We start from the raw sequence: 20,942 nt of genomic DNA, 5'->3' as shown, positions 1-20,942 counted from the left end.
TGAGATGTACCGACTGCCAAGAATGATTGACCGGATCTGTATGTAGTAACAAGATTATCTCTCATTCATGACGAGTGGGTAGCAGGTTTGGAGTAGGTTGATCAAGTATCGTTCCTTATTTGGGCGTTGCTGGTCACTCCAACTCCTGCATTGGTTATGGGTACCACCTGCATGTCATGCCACGAATGGCTTGGCATGTTGAAAGGTCTTACTACAGGCAAAAAAGTAGTTCCGGGCGTTTCTCTTTCATAGATCATCGGTCATTGTTGATCCTCAGATTTCGCGGTTGATCAGAGCTGCCTTATATCCACTGTTGAGAAGGTGGGACTTCAGTTCTAAGCAACGGCGTGTAAAGACATCGTTGTCAGAAACAATATGTTTGATTCTCAACGCTTGTGGTATGAGGTGGGTGACAGCTAGATGGGCGAAGGTACTGGTGAGTGTCTATGGGTTTACTGTATGCACCCGTGCTTATTTATCCGTTGGTGAGTTTTGAACAAGTGGCCAAGAAAGTGATTTTCTCGCCGGACATGTCAGCAGTAAACTTAATGGTCATGTGGAATTCGTTTGGAAAACAAATGAAATGCACGAGAGATGTTTGACGGGTGCCCACTTGATCTCAATGTCGTCAATGAATCTAAAGCAGCTGAGAGGTTTCAATAGGGCTGTAGCATGTAGCCTAGACTCAAGATGCCCATAAATATTTTGCATATGATGGTGCCATCTTGGAGCACTAAGTTTAGAAGGTCTATCAGACTATCTTTTTCGGGATGTTTGTACTCCCTGGTGTCCTATGCTGCACGGCAAGCTAAGTTGCCACCCACGTGTGGGATAGTAGTGAACAGGAAGAGTACATTCATAGTAACCAAGAACGTGTCTTTAGGTAGATCGCTACATGGTGTCTTTTTTTCGGTAGTCTGTGGTATCATTCAAGTAAGATGGCAGGTTTTCCACATAAGGTGGAAGTCAGTGAACTTTGAATTTTCTGCCCTTGGGGAATCGCAGCGTCAAAATTCTGTTGTTTCTGTATTTATATCTCTTCTCTTTAATATCATGTTGATGGTAGCGTCGACCTTTTGAGCATGTTCTAACGTCAAAGTCATGATCGACTTTGTGATAGAATGTCTCATTTGATAACTGGCAACTGACCTCTTTAACGTTATCATCTCTGTTCATGACAACCACTGCGGAGCATTTGTCAGCTGGTTTGATCACAACATCGGTGTTCTGTTTTAAGGCTTGCAAGGCCTTCCGTTCTCCTTTCCCAAGGCTATCTCTTTGGGTTTGAGTTTTGGTATAGTGTTCGGATATTTCCTGTTTTACCGCGTCTATAAAGGCTTCCAGTGCTTGAACCTTAGATGGCGACTTCCTTGTATTTTTTTTATAAAATGAGTTGATCGGGACATCTGTGGCATAGTAATCCGTCTTTTTTTCGTCTTTGGTAAAGTGTACGCAAAGACGGAGTCGTTTGTAGAAGCAATCCATATCCTGTACCAATTCTGCGTTGCTTAGATTTCGTGGGATGAAGCAGAAATTTAAGTCATTTACTATGAAACGTTTTCTGGATTGACCTACATTGTGAATTCAAGCGGTTGGTGTCCTGGGTGTTTTGTATATGTGTCATGTGTTTGTTAATGGCATGTGTTCAGCGAAGGAAAGAAATATTTCAAACTCAGACATATCGCACGACGAAGCAGTGAAGTTGTTTTAGACAAGGAATTATGGATTTTTAAAATGATTTCTAATGAATAATCCATTTCAGTAGATCTAAATCACTATTATATGATTGTCTAATATTGTCCTTAGGTTTTCTAAAAACAAACCCCGTCTCATCTCATAGGGGGAAATGGCTTGTTCCGGCGGAGGCGAAAATAACGGTTGTGATCAGAGGATGACTTCCGACATCTGTAAAACTCAATGGGAGAAATTAGGATCTTGGTTTATTGGACCGTCAGCTGAAAACATAGATGAATTCTGCGGTCTTGCGATAGAAGCAATTCGACAAAATGCCAAACCCAAAAGTTATTTCCAGGAGGATAGTCTGTATATCACGTCCGAAGTGAAAGCATCACCAAATTACAAAAAGGAGATGTCTAAGCTTGAAACAGAATTAAAATCGCTGAACGATACACTGTCGGAGTCAATTCCATTTGCGAATGTCAGATATCAGGTAGGATAAAATATTTTTGACATTTTATATTTGTCTTAACAGTAACGATCGCCTTCTTGCTTCAAGCTAGAAGGAATTTCCTTTTAACTTGATCGGTAGAGAGATGAACCAGTTACTCATATCATGTTACATTCTGAATCATCGGCTTATTTTACTCTAGCCGGTGTTTACCATGTGTGTTTCAGTATACAATACTTTGGAAGTAAAGTACGTTTTGACATTAAAATCATATCTATTTCAATTGAAATGATAAATGAAACATTATTCGCATCATTGTCATTAGAAGCATTTTAGAAGATATAAATCAAAGATGCATTATTTACTTTTGGGAGATTGAGAGTGTTTACAACAAAGAAAGACATCATAGGAAGTAATCGATAGATGATTAGATTATAATTGCACCGCACCATCACCTGGACACAGTAGCAAAATACATAACACGCTTATAATATGTTTGAAATATCATTAAAAAATGTCGTGTTTACAATATGTATTTTAGGGCCACATGTTGGCTGATACGGCAACAGCGGCAAGATTGGGATTTCTCGCCGCATGGATGACCAATGCGAACAATGCGGGCAAAGAGGGTGGTCCAGTGACAACACAACTTGAGATAGAGGTCGGAAAACAGTTGTGTGACTTGCTTGGCTTTAATAAGAGAAGCAATCCACGGGGGTACATTACCAATGGTGGATCATCTTCCAATATCGAAGCTTTGTGGGCATCTAGAAATGTAAAGTTCTTTCCTTTGGCAGTCCAAAAAGCTATTCGGGAAGAACCAACGTTAGCAGACGTAAAGGATCTAAGGGTGTATATTCCCAGACTGGATAGAAAACAGAAGTTGATATCCTCCTCTACATGGGACCTTCTGAACCTTAACCTTGATGACGTCATATCTTTACCACAAGAAATTAGTCAATTGATCAAAGATGACAACATTGATTTCAGAAAAGTTATCAACAAGTAAGAAATTCGGAACCTATCATTTAAGAGATTTGAATACGTTGACTGTTCCACTCATTTTGTCCGACGAAAATACTTCAGGTGACCTTAAGACTTAAGACCTTGAGATTTATTTTCAGAACATATTTCTAAAAATCAATTTGAAAAAAAAAGTTTTGGCCGTAGGCGATATCAAGGTCTGTGATTAGACGAATCAGGATAGATTTGCTTTTATTACAATATACATGTCGTGGATGGTCTTTTTTGAGAGGCGATCTTAATGCTAGGCATATAGGAGAAAAGGTGGAACGCTCCGGTGCATTTATATCTAGCAGATGAACACTTGTCCCAACTAAATTTATAGAAAAAAACCCTCTTTCTGTGACCGAATACGACATGAAGACCCTACTCTAAAACCAGTTACCTAAATCATATGTGACGTAATTATATGTGAGCTGTTCTGGAATAAATCTTCAATACTAACCATACCACTTGAATAGAATTTGCAAATAGTTCGTTCCCTAAAAAGAAAAAAAGAAAACCTCCGTAAATTTGAAGACAATATTTTACCAATTGGGTTTATTTTTTATTTTGAGAACCGTTGGAAAAAAATGTACGGAACCGGTATGGACATGCGCATCTAAAACGGAAATTCCTTACAATCGATACGCTTGCAGCATTCGAACAGTTCAGATTCCAAGCTGAAAACGTATGAAAAACTATTCACTTAATCTTCAATTGTTTGATATTAATATTAATCGATAATACAATTCAATGACTGCTACAAGAAGTGCCACATTTAGCCATTCTTTCAGTAATACTTTTACAGTGCTGATGTGTAAACATCAGTCATTGACCAAATTCATAAGGTTTTGATCATTTTGTCCATTAACATAAATTAATTCAACTAAATTTTACAGAACATTTAAAAAAGAGTATCTAGACTATATTATTCGATTGATAAAACACTTAAGAATACATTTTTAACTATTTGGTTAATCCTGACTTTGTTTCTTGCATCTGGCATAGAATAAATACCATATCTTTATACAGTTGACATTTATTGAATCTCTTTCAGTACATTATTGACTTAACACTGACTGACCACATAATAGCATCAATGCTTTACTCATTTACTTACCATTTAGATAATATTTCACTCTTTGCTGTCTTTACTGGTTTCGTCAAGTGTTATGTAAATAATAATCAATTTCGTTATGTCTTTAATGAAGCGCACATATCCACATAAGACTTGTCATGAATATCCTTTCAACTCACCTTGTATTTGTTAGTTTCATTTATTTTAATATGTCATAGATACTATAAGTTTATGTATTGGTTATATATAAACGTTCACTGTTCTTAAAATCTTTATCTACTTTAAGGTACTCTATCGAGCACAACGGATTTGTCAAATTTTATCGAATGCACGGGTTGACAATCGAGCCAGTGGTTATGACTTCCGCTGCCAAACACTTTACCTGGGAGAAGGCTGCAACCCTTATGGGGATCGGAGGACGCAATTTAATATGTGTCCCTTTCGATCATTCTGCAAGGACAGATGTTGTTGGTGAGTGATGTCATTGGAGTAATACAAACGGTATTAAATACAATCGTATTGTCCCCGGCATCATATATTGAATTCTAACCTGAAATCCCAACTTTTCATTCCTGTTATCGCTAACTATGTTTCAATACCTGATGTCATATGTATAAGCATATATAAAGATACAATTTTTATGTAAATCATCCATGTGTACTTATTTTGTGTATTTGATTTGTCTCCCTTTTGGAATTATTTTGTGTTAACAAAAAGAAGATTTAATGAAGAGCATTTTCCAAAACGACTGTGAGTGATTGTTAGATTCATCACTGACTCAAATTCCCAATACTGAAGCCCTTTCGAACACTTAAGTATTTTGCAAAGGTGGAATACAACACCAAAGTATACTGCAAAGGCGGACTATTTGTTTGTTGTAGTTGTATTCAATGTTTGGTTATACGATATATACATGCATTTGTTGTATTGAAAGGTGCAATTCATCTGTGTTTTATTTTTTTTAAATCCGAGGGAAGTTGAAATCGCACTGAAATACTTTTCTCTTCAGCATTGCGCAGACTTCTTGACGGATGTCTAGTGAAAAAAGTCCCGGTTATTGCCATTGTATGTATCATCGGTACGACAGAGCATGGATCTGTGGATTCAATTGAAGATATTCTTCACTTGAGAGCAGAGTATAGGACCAAGGCAAGAAGTGAAGCACTTCAGAAATAACAAGTTTTAAGGATTGATACTAAATATATATGTCAAATATGTTTTAAAGGGTATATCAGTGTACGAATGTTGCTCCTCCTTTCCTTTGGTGTCGTATATTATCGTCACAGCTAGTTATCCAGGAATGATAATGTCATTCAAAGGTGCTTATCTGAAAACAGCTTGGCCTCTCTGTTTTATTATGATATTTGAAATATCTAAACATCTTCATATTGTACCGCATTTTAACAAACAACAACCTTACACGTGTTACAGGGCCTCAGTTTCTTCCTGCTTGTTGATGGAGCCTGGGGTGGTTATTACACGACCATGATAAGAAAGCCTGAGGAGAAAGACAAGTTGTTGCCAGCCTTTCCTCTGAGTGACTACGTTAGAAAACAATTGTCTTTCTTAAAGGATGTAGACACAGTAACCATTGATCCACACAAAGCGGGATATTGTCCCTATCCGGCAGGATTTCTGTGCTATAGGTAAGATGTAAGCTGTAAGTTGTTGTCGATGTTTCTACAAATAAATAAATCACCATTATGCTTATACAGACTTGCAGCAAAATCAAAAGTTTCCTGATGATTTTATAAGTTACTTATTCCATAGAAATTTTAATTAAATTCTTTAGAACAGTTCCTCTTGACTCTTTGTTGTTCGGACACGTTTTTATTATGAAATTGAAAGTCCAAAAGGTCAAAAGGTCAACATTTCCTTCAAGGATTAAACAACTGTACGATACAGTTTAACTAATATCGAGTTATGAATTTGAAATTGTGACGTTTATTCCCGATGCGTCTTCTAGTCAGTCTTTGAGATTTAAAAACGGTAGACTTTTAGTCCCCGAGATTTGCCATGTCCTTCTTGCGATGTTTAGAGCCATCCTAGTTTGAAAGAAGTAAGTAAATTATTTCATCCCTGGACATATCGGAAGTTCCTTTCTATGTACAAGTGCTTGCTCAACGAGCGTGGCAGATACCAATATTTACATAGCGAGTGTCGTCGATGGATCAGAAAATGCGTACTCCTCCGGAACACCTAGTTTATACTTTGTACTTTTGTAACCGTGTACATCTTTCTTTTGTTCATGTTTTGCCTATGTTTTATTGATTTTGAGTGAGAATGATAATTATGATGGCATATTTATCATTTCTTAAATAACATGTTAATGTTTCACTACCCGAACCAATTCAGTTTTGGAAAATGTTTTTCAATGAGGCCTCTGTCCTGTATTTTAATCCCACCATCAAAAGGGGGGACGTAAGAGTTTAGACTAGACATATAACTTGAAATAATGACTTATTGTGTTTAACTAAAGGAATGGACAAATGAAGTCTTTTCTGGCCTTTTCCACTGATATGCTGAACAGTACTGGTTACGTAACTGTCAATTGTTTAGGACTGGAGACATCAAAACCAGGAGCAGCGGCGGCAGGAGTGTACCTAGCACACAAGGTAATATCACCGTTAATGATGCCTGAAATGGTGCAATTTCAAAACAACCATCCCATAGTTAAATTATAGTCATAGGAGGAGGTAGTGTGATAAATTATGGTAATAACATTCCAGAAAAACAATTCCTTGAGCGTGTGGTCACATTTTGTATCTTTTAAAAAAATTATATACTTATATTTTACCTCCGTCTAGACTTAAGAGGATAGATTCACTTCAGTCTTCAGAAATAGTAAAGCCTTAAGAATCTATATACAACATTAACGGCTTTGTCTTATAATCTCATTCTACAATCTGTAATATTCAACCCTGAAGGTGATCGGTCTACACAGTTCTGGCTATGGACGAATCCTTGGACAGTCAATCCTTGGAGCCAAACTGTTCTACTGCGCATGGCTAACAGCAGCCAATCCTGATGACGAGTTTGTCTGTGTTCCTTTGGTTCCGATCCCTGAAGCGTATGATGAGGAATCCACGATGCAATTTATCCGTGAAAAAATTCTACTTTCATCTTATGAGGAAATTGTACTGGTTTGTAATTAACTAAACTTTAAAATTACCGTACGTATTGCGAACTAGACATTAGAATGGGTATATTTTTAAACAAAGACTGGGAGAAGGGAGACAAATAACATACTTCCTCGAGAAATTTTCTCAGTTAATACTTGATTTTGGTTTAATGTTACTTAACGTCCCAATAAAACCCGGGGTCATTTAAAGACGTGTCTGGTTCGGATGGTGGAGGAAAGTAGGAGATTCCGGACGGAGAATAAACACTGACCCAAACTAATACAATAAACAACACGATACAATTAAAACCCCTTATGAGCACTTATTACATTTATATTTGAATTCTTGGGTTAGTACACTTTGTCGTTTATATATAGACATTTTTTGGGTACAAATGTATTCCCTTAGATTTTAACATCTTCGGACTGCGCATCAATTACGAGATCCAGAAGGCCTTAGTTGCTGTAGGATGTAGTTAATGTAATTGTTTGACGATACGGTTATTATTATTAATTTGTATGGAAAGGAGCTATTCACTTATGCGTCTTTTGTGAACGTTTGTAGTGATAATCCACTGATTATTACAGAACGATTGCATGAATATCTTTCATTCACATATTTAACATTGTAGGATATGGTGGCACCGTTCATGCCATTATACTAAATATATATGTTACTACAATATAAAAGGATTCCGTCAAGACATAATGTTACGTATCACAAAACACGATGTAATTTATCACAAAACATGATGTGACTTGTCACAAAACATGATGTAACGTATCGCAAACATATCACAAAACATGATGCAATATATCACAAAACATGATGTAACGTATCGCAAAACATATCACAAAACATGATGTAACGTATCGCAAAACATATCACAAAACATGATGTCATATATCACAAAACATGATGTAACGTATCGCAAAACATATCACAAAACATAATGTAATGTATCACAAAACATGATGTAACGTGTCACAAAACATGATGTAACGTATCACAAAACATGATTTATCGTATCCCAAAATATGATGGAATCGAATCGAGATTGCTGCCTAAATCAGATAACCTTGTAAAATAAACTATATCTAAAACAACAGTCTTTATTCCTTGTATTTATCCTTTTTTAACAGAAACAAAATAAACAAATTATTGTTTTTCATGCCAGGACACTGAGGTGATGGATTTCCTTTCGGAGATAGGTCCTGATTTGCCCATCAATGCCTTCGCCGTTAATGTCAAGAACAACACCTGTGTCGTCAAATGTAACCGTCTAAATATGGCCGTATTCAACAGACTGTCACACACAGATCCCAAACAAAGAAGTGTTTGTGATGTACCGATGTTCCTGACAAAATCAAGTCTTTCCCAAAAAGAATGTGGCATTATGCTAGAAAACATCAAGGAACATCTTGGGGTAATGTGTGGGCTTTTTCTGTTTTGTGATTAAAGGAATACGTCCCGTAATCAAAATAGCCTGATAAAGTCATTTCATAGTAATTACATGAAAAAACGATTTCGTTGTTTTGATTTACAATGCTTGCATTTTTAGAATAAGAAGGCGGTGAAATCCTATGGATCGATGTTATCTATTTATATTTTTGTGTAAACCAGCTTGAAGTATTTTTGAATATCTGAAAACGTATATTGGCTTATAGGTATCAAAAGAATCAGGTGACGAACTTGTCTTCCTAAAGAACACGGTTATGAACCCCTGGACGGTAGCTGACCAGACGATTCAGATGCTTGTTCAGCATTTCCGACAAGTGGTCACTCAATGCATCGCAGAGGTAATGGACATACCGATTTCTATTCTCTCTGAATAAAATTTCTTGTTTTCTGAGATATCATTATATATTACAAATAGCGCGAAAGTTATTTCAACTTGTAAAAGAACGCAAAGAACGATTACAGACATACAAATATTTGATATCGTCTCGTATACATCATGACGTCATAAATTTGGACAGGTATTAAATTTGCATATATTATGTTTCAGATTGAACAACCTGAGTGAACAAAGGAATCGACTTAAATAACTCTTCATGTACGAGACTGCCTTAGATATTTTTGTCTTTTCTCGATAATCTAGATTATATACATGAATTGAAATTTAAACATGAACAGGAATGATTTTTTTTTAGCGTACTTGATCCAAAGCACCGGTGATCTGGTACCATGGCGCGGCGCCATTCTTTTATTTGTCTATCCATCAACATTTTTTTTCTAAACATCGCTACTATACATGAATATCTGCCAAACTAGAAAGCTTTAGAGGCAAGACATAATTTCGTACCAAAGGTCGAACCCAAAAAAGGGAGACATTTAGTCTTCTTAATTTGTCTTCTGTAGAAATGACGGGTTTTTGTTGAAATTTCGAATGAGATATTTGTTGATAAACGCGGCATCAATTTAGTATAGCCATGGACGCCATCTTGAAAACACATTTTCAACTTCTCAAGTTCCACCATTGCGGTTGAGCTGAAACTTACCTGAAATGATCTTGACATGGTCCTGACCATACTTTGTTAATTTCGGGTTGGTCAAAATCCAAGATGGCCGCCATCTTGAAAACACATTTTCGACTTCTTCTCAAGTTCCACCAATAATAGGTGAAAAGGTTCGGCCTAGCTCGGGCTCAGGTTACATGTCATGTACAAATGTTTTATGCTAATTCATACCGATATCTGATTTCCCTGTCAAATGAGTAGTCGACTTACTGCAATCTGACAATTTAGGAGAGTGTCCGATGAAGTCTCGCGACAGTTGTAGAGCACGATATACCTGTATAATTAATGAATATATCTGTCGATTCAGATTACTTCCAGCGAGATATCTCACACTATTTACTGGCACGATTTTTTTCACAAGTTACCAACTTTGTTTATAGAATGAGTGTATTTACAGACTGGTACCTGTGATGTTTTGTATGCTAGATGTTACTTGAGAGATAATGATTGGGATCAGATTTGTGCAAAATTAGAATCATAATTCAATTCAATAGAGCGAAACAAAGATTAATACGACGATTACTGAAACAAATGCATGTATGATAAAGCCTGGTGTTCCTGGAGTGAATGTTTGGCTGGACATAATGCATTAACATAGACCAAACTGTTAATCATTTTGAGTATCAAATCAAAATTTTGAAACAAATTAGAACACAAAACATCTGAGAAGAAACCATTGACTTTAGGATCAGACGCCAGCTAACCATGTTATACAAAATGTTATTCACATGTATGCCTTTGGTACAATCTTCAAGCTTGCAGGTTTTGTGTGGACATTTAGTCCCAGAGGTTTGCTGTGATGTTTTAATTCATTCAAATAGTTGCACGGTTCAGAATATATACATGTACGTTTTTCTTAAATTATCTAATATATGGAAAACACGAAATTCGTTGTGATGAGAAACTGTTAACAGCTGATGTGTTATCATATCTATCTAAACATATCAATCACCCATTTTGCCATAATAGATTAACACAGCTGCTGAAGCAAAATATGTTCGGAAATTAACGGAAAATATTGTTATATATACTTATATTTAATTTTTACTTTTAGCATGTCATAAGGGCATATGTGATGTCTGTTACCGGTTGCAATTGGAACAGCTATCTAAGTGTATCACAGTATAACTATTTCACTAACAGCTGAGTGCTTTAGTTTCAAGGGCTTTTATTGAAGAATCTGTTACAATGTTTTATCTACCTCGCCCTTGAATATTTTTAGAGTAATAAGATCGGTTATCCATTCAGACTCTCTTTCTAGTGAAAATATTTTCATTCGTAATACATTAATACTATATATTGAACTTGTCTGTAACTTTTGTATTGCTTTCTGCTGGGTTCCTTGGCACATGGGAATACCAATCAATGAAAGAGGAGACCGTGCCGCTAAATGTTTGTGTCTGATGGGTATTTTTGCGCTGAAGCCTGTGTTTTGAGTGTGATTTTGAATATGCATAACCACTGGCGTGGTTGGTATCGTAACAATAAAGCACCCGAGAGCAACTACAACGTCTAGTCAGAGCGCATAGGTATTTATTTAGTACGGTTAAAAATACATCTACGTATATACGACCACATACTGTATAAACTTTACAAACATACCAACATATTACGTTTGGAAACACTACTATTTATGTATTATATGGAATAGTGATACAAATTATGGATGCAAAATCACCACAAAATTGCTTTCGAGTTTTTTTTTTTTTTTTTACTTTTGTACAAAATTTACTTTTTATACCAGTAATCAGTTACCTATGTTTGAGATCAACTTAGGAGCCCCTAACAATTTCGGAACTACACGCTTGTCTGTCCAAACAGACAAGTGTCCGTTATTCGTGTTGGTCTTCTGAGTAATCTTTTCAACGAAGTTTAGGGGTATACTGATGTAATGGTGTACTTTTTCAAAGCATATCATTTAACACATTAAGTTTTTCTAGTTTCTGCGGCCACACAAAATTGAGGAATGAAAATGCATGGGTTTTTTGTATCAATCTAATATTGATTAGTTTTTTTTGTATGTATTTGATGTGTGTTCTCATCAACGATTACCGTATAAGTAGTAACTTTCACGGGTCAAAATTTTCGCAATTTTCTTTTTAATTGATCGAATCATATTTTAACGAATGCAAAAACGAAATTAAGATGTAAAAGGACATCTATACACACGTGTCTCATTAATTCACGGATATATTACACCCGCGAAAATATTCGGCTAAACTGTATATTGAAGGATAATTAAAAAGTTGAGTTTGACATTTAATGGTGTCAAGGTTGGGCAGAGAACTAAATATGAAACTATGAAATTACACTGTGTAAAGGTTTGTCCAATCTTTTCAGATATAACATATTTGTAACGGGCGGAAAAGTCGTATATTGTATTTGAAACACTTAAACTCAATGGAAATAGATACACTATATAACTACAGAAGTTGTGTTTTGATATACAGTTGCTGAACTAAGTGTTAGTCTTCTAGTATCCCAATTCTTGGTTTCAACACAATTAAAATATTGTATCTATTAACGAAATGACAATTATGTTAATGCAAATATTTGGTCGTTCTATTTAAACGAAGTGTATTTAATTTTTCAATCAATCGATGCTGAGGGCGAAATAAAAATACCTGAGTGACAAATCAACTAGAGAGACCGAAACTGATTACTAAACAGATTAAAGATTATACAAAAGACACAAATGAATTGTTATGTCTGTTTAAGTCTGCTTTAAGCACAAGTTTCAGAATCCAGAAACACTGGACGACATGCTCTAACAACATGTTCTATTTTTACATGGTTACAGAGACGTTTGAGCGTACTTATCTATGAAGAGGGGATAACTCCTGTGACCTTATACTAGTACTACTGACTTGACAGTATTTGTATACATTGCATCCTTCTTACTTTTAAGAAAATAAATATACTTTACAATCAGACGAATCGTCCTTATCAAATGATGTGCATGAATTAATACTTGAGTTTACTGAATAAGGATTGTAGGAGTCATTAATTAATCTTGTGTTTTCTATGAATCGCAACCAGCTTCAACTGAAAGCTTAACTTTCAAAAGTACAATGTACGTCAAAGGACAGTTCCATACATGGGACACGTCATTTCCGCTGAAGGTCTTAAGTCAAATATGGAGAATGTCAGAGCCATTATTGGCATCCCTATCCCTGAAGACAAGGAGGGAATCAGAGGGTTTCTGCGATTGGTTCTGTACCTGTCAAAGTTCATACCTAATCTGAGTCAGATAAAAACCGTCGCTGAAAGTTCTTCTGAAGTCCGCTGTAAAATTTCAGTGGAATCATGAACAAGATGAGAGCTTGTGGAAGCTTAAACAGTGAACCTCCAGTGTTAGCATTATATGACGTTCGGAAACCTGTTGAAATTGAATGTAACGCAAGACGGTCTTGGAGCTGTCTTGATGCAGGGAGGTGGAGTGATTGCATATGCCTCTAGAAACTGAAAGGAGATATCCACAGATAGAGAAAGAGATGCTCGCGATTTTGTACTTTGTTTCACAGTTATATTTTTGGTAAATAAGTAACCGTATACTCGGACCACAAACCCTTAGAAGTTCTCTTCAGAAAGGCACTCCTATCAGGACCGATAAGAATACAAAAGATGATGATTAGGTTGCAATGGTGACATATCGGTCGTATACCGCAAAGGCAAGAAATGCACTTATCGGATGCATTGTCACGCGCATTCCTAACCTAACGTCAGAGATTAATAGCATGATTTCTGTTAGTGCCAGCAAGTACTTGGAGATCCAGACTGCAACGCACAATGAACTTAGTGTACTGATGGAAACAATACACAAGGGTTGGCCAAACACTAAAAATGACGTTTACCTGGAAGCGAAACCTTATTTGGATTCCAAAGATCAGCTGTCAGTTCTAGACAGTGTCATATATATATGACCAGCATGACGAAAGAAATGCTTACTCTTATCCACAAGTCACACCTTGGAATTGCAAAGTGTGTTTTTGGCCAGGTATGAACTCGGATATTGAGGACAATGTCAGTAATTGTTCGCTATGTGCAGAACACCAGAAACAATAGGGAGCAGATCCCTTAAGGACTACTCCTACGCCAGACCTCCCATACAGTCATGTGGGATGTGACATCTTTGCGTTCGGATCCAGGAAGTACTTACTGCTTGTAGACTACCACTTAAAGTACATTGATGCTGTTATGCTAAACTCTGAAACCACAACTTCGGTCATTGAGGTTATGAATTCTGTATTTTCCTGTCATGAAATACCACAGAAGCTGCGTTCCGACAATGGGCCACAGTTCGCTTCAGTAGAATTCAGGAAATTCTGTGAATCCCATGGAATAACTCATGACACATCAAGTTCGCACTTTCAAAGTTCTAATGGTGAAGCCGAAAGAGCAATTCAGACTGTTAAAAAGTTATGTAGAAAAGCCGATGATGCACACTACCGTACAACACCTCTAGACGGCATAAATCTTTCACCAGCACAATTACTGATGAACAGACGCTCTAGAAATGTTTTACCAGCCACAGAGAATATCCTAAAGCCATCCATATACGATAGCAAGAAAGTCAAACAAAACATGGAAAGGAGTTAAGGAGTTGTCGCCAATTATAGAGGGAACAGCAATTAGAATGAGAACACCAGGTGCAAGGGAGTTAACTCCAGGAAAGTTGTCTGTAAGTCGGAAAAACCTAGATCTTATATTGTAAGGAATATTATGAATGGAAAGCTATTTCGTAGGAATCGGAAACATCTTTATGAGAGTACCGAAACTGCAAATCGTGCTTGATGTTATTGTCCAACATTCCCGGGAGATGAGTTGGAGGATATCTATTCAAATCCTACCACGAAACCCCCAAATGATGTTCTCCAAAACAGTTCTCCAAGTTCAGTACAGTCCGGTTTGGTAACAACTCGATCAGGAAGGAGCGTGAAATCACTAGCGAGACCTGATTTGTAAGTAATGATTGTGATATCATTGTTAAGTGAATAGTGATTCAGGTAGACTGACATGTCTAGTCATACATCTATTGTTTGCATCGTCACTGTGACAAGGGCACAATAATCCCTGTGTTGTTGCCAGAACAAGTTTTTCTGAGTTATTACAATTATCTCTTTACTGTTTTATTTGGGTCCATATGTTCGTAGTTATTTTAAGTTTCTGTGATAATACTTTCAGAGTTACAGTGACAATTAAGTTGTTAGTAAGCTATAGTGACTGTGCTAATGACATTCATAGAAAACACTAGATTAATTAATGACTCATACAATCCTTATTCAGTAAATTCAAGTATTAATTCATGCACATCATTTGATAAGGAAGATTCGTCTGATTGTAAAGTATATTAATTTTCTTAAAAATACGAGGGATGCAATGTATACAAATACTGTCAAGTCAGTAGTACTAGTATAAGGTCACAGGAGTTATCTCCTCTTTATAGATAAGTACGCTCAAGCGTCTCTGTAACCATGTAAAAATAGAACATGTTGTTGAGCATGTCGTCCAGTGTTTCTGGATTCTGAAACTTGTGCTTAAAGCAGACTGTAGACATAACAATTCACTTATTTCTTTTGTATAATCTTTAATCTGTTTAATAATCAGTTTCGGTCTCTCAAGTTGAATTGTCACTCAGGTATTTTTATTTCGCCCTCAGCATCGATTAATTGAAGAACAAGAATTAAATACACTTCGTTTAAATAGAACGACCAAATATTTGCATTAACGTAATTGTCATTTTGTTAATAGATACAATTTTGTAATTGTGTTGAAACCAAGAATTGGGATACTAGAAGACTAACACTTAGTTCAGCAACTGTATATCAAAACACAACTTCTGTAGTTATATAGTGTATCTATTTCCATTGAGTTTTAGTGTTTGAAATGCAATATACGACTTTTCCGCCCGTTACAGATATGTAAAATCTGAGAAGAATTAACAAATCTTTACACAGTGCAGTTTCATAGTTTTATATTTAGTTCTCTGCCCAACCTTGACACCATTAAATGTCAAACTCAACTTTTTAATTATCCTTCAATATACAGTATAGCCGAATATTTTCGCTGGTGTGATATATCCGTGAATTAATTAGACACGTAAATATAGATGTCCTTTTACATCTTAATTTCGTTTTTGCATTCGTTAAAATACTATTCGATCAATTGAAAAGAAAATCGCGAAAATTTTGACCCGTGAAAATTACTACTTATACGGTAATCGTTGATGAGAACACGCATTAAATACATACAAAAAAACTAATCAATATTAAATAGATACAAAAAAAAAAAATAAATAAATAAATAAAATCATGTCAAATGACATGCTTTAGAAAAGTACACCATTACATCAGTATACCCCTTAACTTCGTTGAAGGGATCTCAGATTACTCAGAAGACCAACACGAATAACGGACACTTGTCTGTTTGGACAGACAAGCGTGTAGTTCCGAAATTGTTGGGGGTTCCTAGGTTGATCTCGAACATTGGTAACTGATTACTGATATAAATAATGATTTTTTACAAAAGTAAAAAAAAAGGAATAAAAAAGAATAAAAACTCGAAAACACTTTTGTGGTGATTTTTCATCCATGATGAGTATCACTATTCCACATAATACATAAATAGTAGTGTTTCCAAACGTAATATGTTGGTATGTTTGTAAATTTTATACAGTATGTGGTCGTATATACGTAGAGGTATTTTTAACCGTACCAAATAAATACCTATGCGCTCTGACTAGACGTTGCAGTTGCTCTCGAGTGCTTTATTGTTATGATAGTGGTTATGCATATTCAAAATCACACTCAAAACACAGGCTTCAACGCAAAAATACACATCAAACACAAACATTTGACAGGCAAGATCTGTTTTTTCATTGCCTTGTATTCCAATGTGCCAAGGAACCCAGCAGAAAGCAATACAAACGTTACAGACAAGTTCAATATATAGTATTTATGTATTACGAATGGAAATATTTTCGATAGAAAGAGTCTGAATGGATAAAAGATCTATTTACTCTGAATATATTCTAGGGCGAGGTAGATAAAACATTGTAACAGATTCTTCAATAAAAGCCCTTGAAACTAAAGCACTCGGCTGTTAGTGAAATAGTTATACTGTGATACACTTGAAGAGCTGTTCCAATTGCAACCGGTAACAAATATCACATATGCCCTTATGACATACTAAAAGTAAAAAGTCTGAATTAAATATTAAGTATATAACAATTTTATCCGTCAACACCGTTAATTTCCCAACAGACTTTGCTTCAGCAGCTGTTTGAATTTATCATGGCAAAATGGGTGATTGATATGTTTAGATAGATATGATAACACATCAGCTGTTAACAGTTTCTCAACACAACGAATTTCGTGTTTTCCAGATATCAGATAATTTAAGAAAAAACGTTAAGTACATCTGTATATTCTGAACCGTGCAACTATTTGAATGAAGTAAAACATCACGGCAAACCTCTGGGACTAAATGTCCACACTAAACCTGCTAGCTTGAAGACCAAAGGCATACATGTGAATGGCATTTTGTATAACAAATGAATCAGGTTGTCGTCTTATGCGAAGGTTTATGGTTACTTCTCAGAGGATTTATCCTCTAATTTGTTTCAAAATTTTGATTTGATTCTCAAAATGATTAAAAGTTTGGTCTATGTAAAGGTATTATGTCCAGCCAAAATTCAGATCGCCGTGTTAATCTTTATTTTGTTTTCTTGAATATAAGTTTGGATTATGGTTCTAATTTTGCACAAATCTGATCCCAATCATAATCTCTCAACTTAACATCTAGCATACACCTAAACCACAGGTACCAGTTTGTAAATACACTCATTCTGTAAACAAAGTTTGTAACTCTAGTAACCCGAGTGAAAAAATAAATCGTGATTGTCAGTAAATAGTGCGATATATATCGCTGGGAGTAATCTGAATCGACAGATAAAAAATACTATTTTTATTTGGTATATGATTCATTATACAGGTATATCGTGCTCTACAACTGTCGCAAAGATTTCATCGGGCACCTTTAAAGTGTCAGATTGCAGTTATTCGGCTACTCATTTGACAGAGATATCAGATATCCTTATGATTTAGCTTAAAAACATCTTTACATGACTTGTAAACTGAGCTTTACAATCGCCAGCCTGTAAATGCAAGTTTGTAACTCTATCTGTCTAGAGAAACAAAATTTCGTGATTGTCAGTAAACTGTGCCAGGTATATGATATTATACATGAATATCGTGCTCTTAAACTGTTGTGAGACTTCATCACATATACTTTCTCCCCTGGGCTTACATTCAATTCGAAGCCAAACCTATCAAGAAGGACAAAACGTTCGTGGGGAAAGAGGACAAAAGGTAAAGATATCTCTTTTAATAGTTTGACGCCTCTCTGAGGGTATTTGTTGCTACATGTATATTTACGCTGTATCTGTCAATATATCAGGAGAGGATGTACTTTTCTTTAACGAAATATTGATTTTTATATAAAATCTCAAATACGTTCACTAAATATAGATTCACATAAGAGAAACCCTTCTCATAATGCTGCACAATCATTTGGATTGTAACAAGTATATTTAAGTAAATAGAATCATCAATTCCTTTCTATTATACACAACATTTAGAGAAAAATCTAAAGTTTGCAGGATTTTTTCATATAACATCCCTAAAACGTATGTGTGTAACGTTTTGTTCAACAAGAAAGTTTAATCAAACATATTGTCTTGGGTACGCAAGTATCTTAGGGAGCGTAGGTGCATTTCTTTGAACCAAGGAGTTCTTTAAATGACAGTTACGGTAGATGGTACTCGGGCCAAGCAGATGTTAGTACCAACAGCTCACAGGGCCTAAGCTTTATACGGTGTCCACGATGAGGTGAGTCACCAAAGTTCTCTTAAAGAACTTAAATGTTCATTATGAGTTCCCAGAGAAGCATCAAAGCGACCAGGGTCGTGACTCCGAAAGCAAGATGTTAAAGAAACCTTGTAAGTTCGCAGGGGTTAAGAAACCTAGAACAATTCTATACCACCCATTGGGAAAATGGTTTTACAGAGAGGTTCAATCATACTCTCCTTGACATGCTTGCCACAGTTGTAGATGAAAAAAGTGGATTGGAAGTCGTATGTCCCATCCATGGTTCCTCCACTTCCCCACTTTCTGATGTTTAGTTGGCACATCCGGCTTGCTGTAGATGGCTTTCTAGGTGTTGCTACAGACAGCAAGGGGATGGGGGGGAGTATACATACCATGCTGCAGCTAACGAAGTCAATAACAGCCTGACAAAACAAGGCTAGGCATGATACGAAGGTTAGGGAGTGTACCATTGAGTTAGGGTGATCAGATGCTGGTCCAGAAAAGTGGGTTTCCAAGGGAAACACAAACTAGCTGGCAGATGGAAGCATGATCCACATAGGAAGGGAAACAGAGATGATAAGATAACTATCTAAAAGATGCGAAGTGAGAAGGGAACTGGTCCCCTTCGTACACTGCTCCGGAATATGTTGTTGCCATTTACGACACCGCCCATTGATGAAGTAGAGGAGCAGACGAGTAACAAAGCCCTCACAGCTCCTGTTAGTCGATCCAAAAAATAAACAAGCCAAGTACCCATACTGTCTCTGATTCATATTTGAGCAGTACTAGTTCATTTGTTAGTTGTAGTGAGCGATATATTATTCCCCATGTCTGATTTCCCCTCTAAACGGCCCTAGAGCTTAGAAAAAAAAAACAGAAGCTCAAGGCCAGTTAACAGAGTTGCTGATGAATTCAGAACTGCCTCTGCAGTATCCTTTAGGGATGATCATGGTTCTGAGCTTGGTTAGGTTGTGGAGTCTCCTAGGGGTCCGGAGTGGAAAGTACGTCCAGAAAAAACCTTTAAAATCCCGGACAGAGAGTGGGTTATGTCACAGCTCATTAATGAGGGACCTAGGGTGGAATTTTTGTGTAAGATACTATTCAGGAAATTTTGATTATTTTTGATACTTTAAATGTGGAGTTTCATTCACAGATTGTATGGTGTTGACTACCCGGTACATCCCTAATGTGGGGATAATGCCTGTTAAGTTGGTGAAGCCATAGAAGCTGTTGTTATATCAGGGATTACAATCAAAGGTTGTCCTGTACAATCTTTTAAGCTTGGAGTGGTCACCCAGGAGTCCCTACAGTGCTTATGGTTATATGTATATATTTAGTATATCTGTTTACGTGTATGTATTCTGTTTACGTGTATGTGAAGTAACTGTGCATGCATGGGGTGTTGTTTACATGACTGTATATGTCCTCTGGAATGTATGGTATGTAGCAGAACTGGTCCGACGTGACAAGGACAACAACAGGAATGCAACTCTGCAATTTAACACCTCGCATCACATGCTTATTGCGTTCCCACACCTGTTTATGTCACGATTCCCTTATATCGTAAAGAATTCCGTCGCCATTCAGAAGCCTGGTAGGTTGACAATGTCGAGTGTAAGGTTGCGTATCATTTGCATTCGCGACAGGTCGAGTCCGTTTCGGAAGTTATTGCAAGTATGTATATTTGTTTTTGTAGTTTTTTTCTTTCGTAAATAGGATGCTAATAAAGACACCTGAACCTAAATTTTGCCAAGTGTGAGTTACTTCGCCCCGGTGACAACACCCTTGTTGCAACATCCGTGACGAACGTGACGTAAATGTTTGAAAAGTAACGGTCTCACAACGTGGCTTACACACTGTGGACGTTGTGAACAAATGTGACGTTTTCCGATTGTGCTGTATCCGTTCATATAGGTGAATACCAGTTTCTAACATCGGGTTTGCCGATTTGATCGTCTCCATTCATTTCATCTCATTTTGTTTACCTTTTCGATATCGTTGTTGTTTTTATTCTCGATATTCCAGATCAACTGGTTATTAATTAGTTTTTACCAGGAATTTCAAATATTAAGTCAGAGATATTAATATACATATATGTATGTATATATACACAATTGACTTGAATAGCACAAGTCACAGCTTTTTGTTCTTGTCATTGCCTTCGTTTTTCATTTAACTTGTTCTAACCGCTCGTTCTTGTCTTTATTAAGGACATATTGCAAT

The 20,942-nt window shown here is 36.4% G+C and overlaps 1 protein-coding gene across 1 annotated transcript; it reads left to right on the top strand.

The window, feature by feature from the left end:
* Positions 1-1,846: 1,846 nt before the first annotated feature.
* Positions 1,847-9,359, top strand: LOC132553729 (L-tyrosine decarboxylase-like). The gene is made up of 10 exons (XM_060218001.1): positions 1,847-2,170; positions 2,670-3,133; positions 4,498-4,682; positions 5,221-5,360; positions 5,643-5,857; positions 6,691-6,826; positions 7,139-7,354; positions 8,511-8,759; positions 9,001-9,132; positions 9,342-9,359. The coding sequence occupies exons 1-10, from the start codon at positions 1,847-1,849 to the stop codon at positions 9,357-9,359; spliced, it is 2,079 nt and encodes a 692-aa protein (XP_060073984.1).
* The last annotated feature ends 11,583 nt before the right edge of the window (positions 9,360-20,942 follow it).

This window comes from Ylistrum balloti, unplaced genomic scaffold (assembly GCF_031769215.1).
Source record: "Ylistrum balloti isolate Yb309-2 unplaced genomic scaffold, AGI_CSIRO_Ybal_v1 Utg370346, whole genome shotgun sequence".
Taxonomy (NCBI): Eukaryota; Metazoa; Mollusca; class Bivalvia; order Pectinida; family Pectinidae; genus Ylistrum; species Ylistrum balloti.
The sequence above is the reverse complement of the archived record's forward strand: the minus strand, read 5'-3'. Positions and strand labels throughout refer to the sequence as shown.

What these genes read in the sequence shown, in the direction of transcription:
- LOC132553729 (XM_060218001.1), top strand. Translation starts at nt 1,847, where the DNA reads ATGGCTTGTTCCGGCGGAGGCGAAAATAACGGTTGTGATCAGAGGATG. An exon ending in GAGTGTACCTAGCACACAAG is followed by an intron (nt 6,827 to 7,138) that starts GTAATATCACCG and finishes TCAACCCTGAAG; the next exon opens with GTGATCGGTCTACACAGTTC. An exon ending in ACATCAAGGAACATCTTGGG is followed by an intron (nt 8,760 to 9,000) that starts GTAATGTGTGGG and finishes ATTGGCTTATAG; the next exon opens with GTATCAAAAGAATCAGGTGA.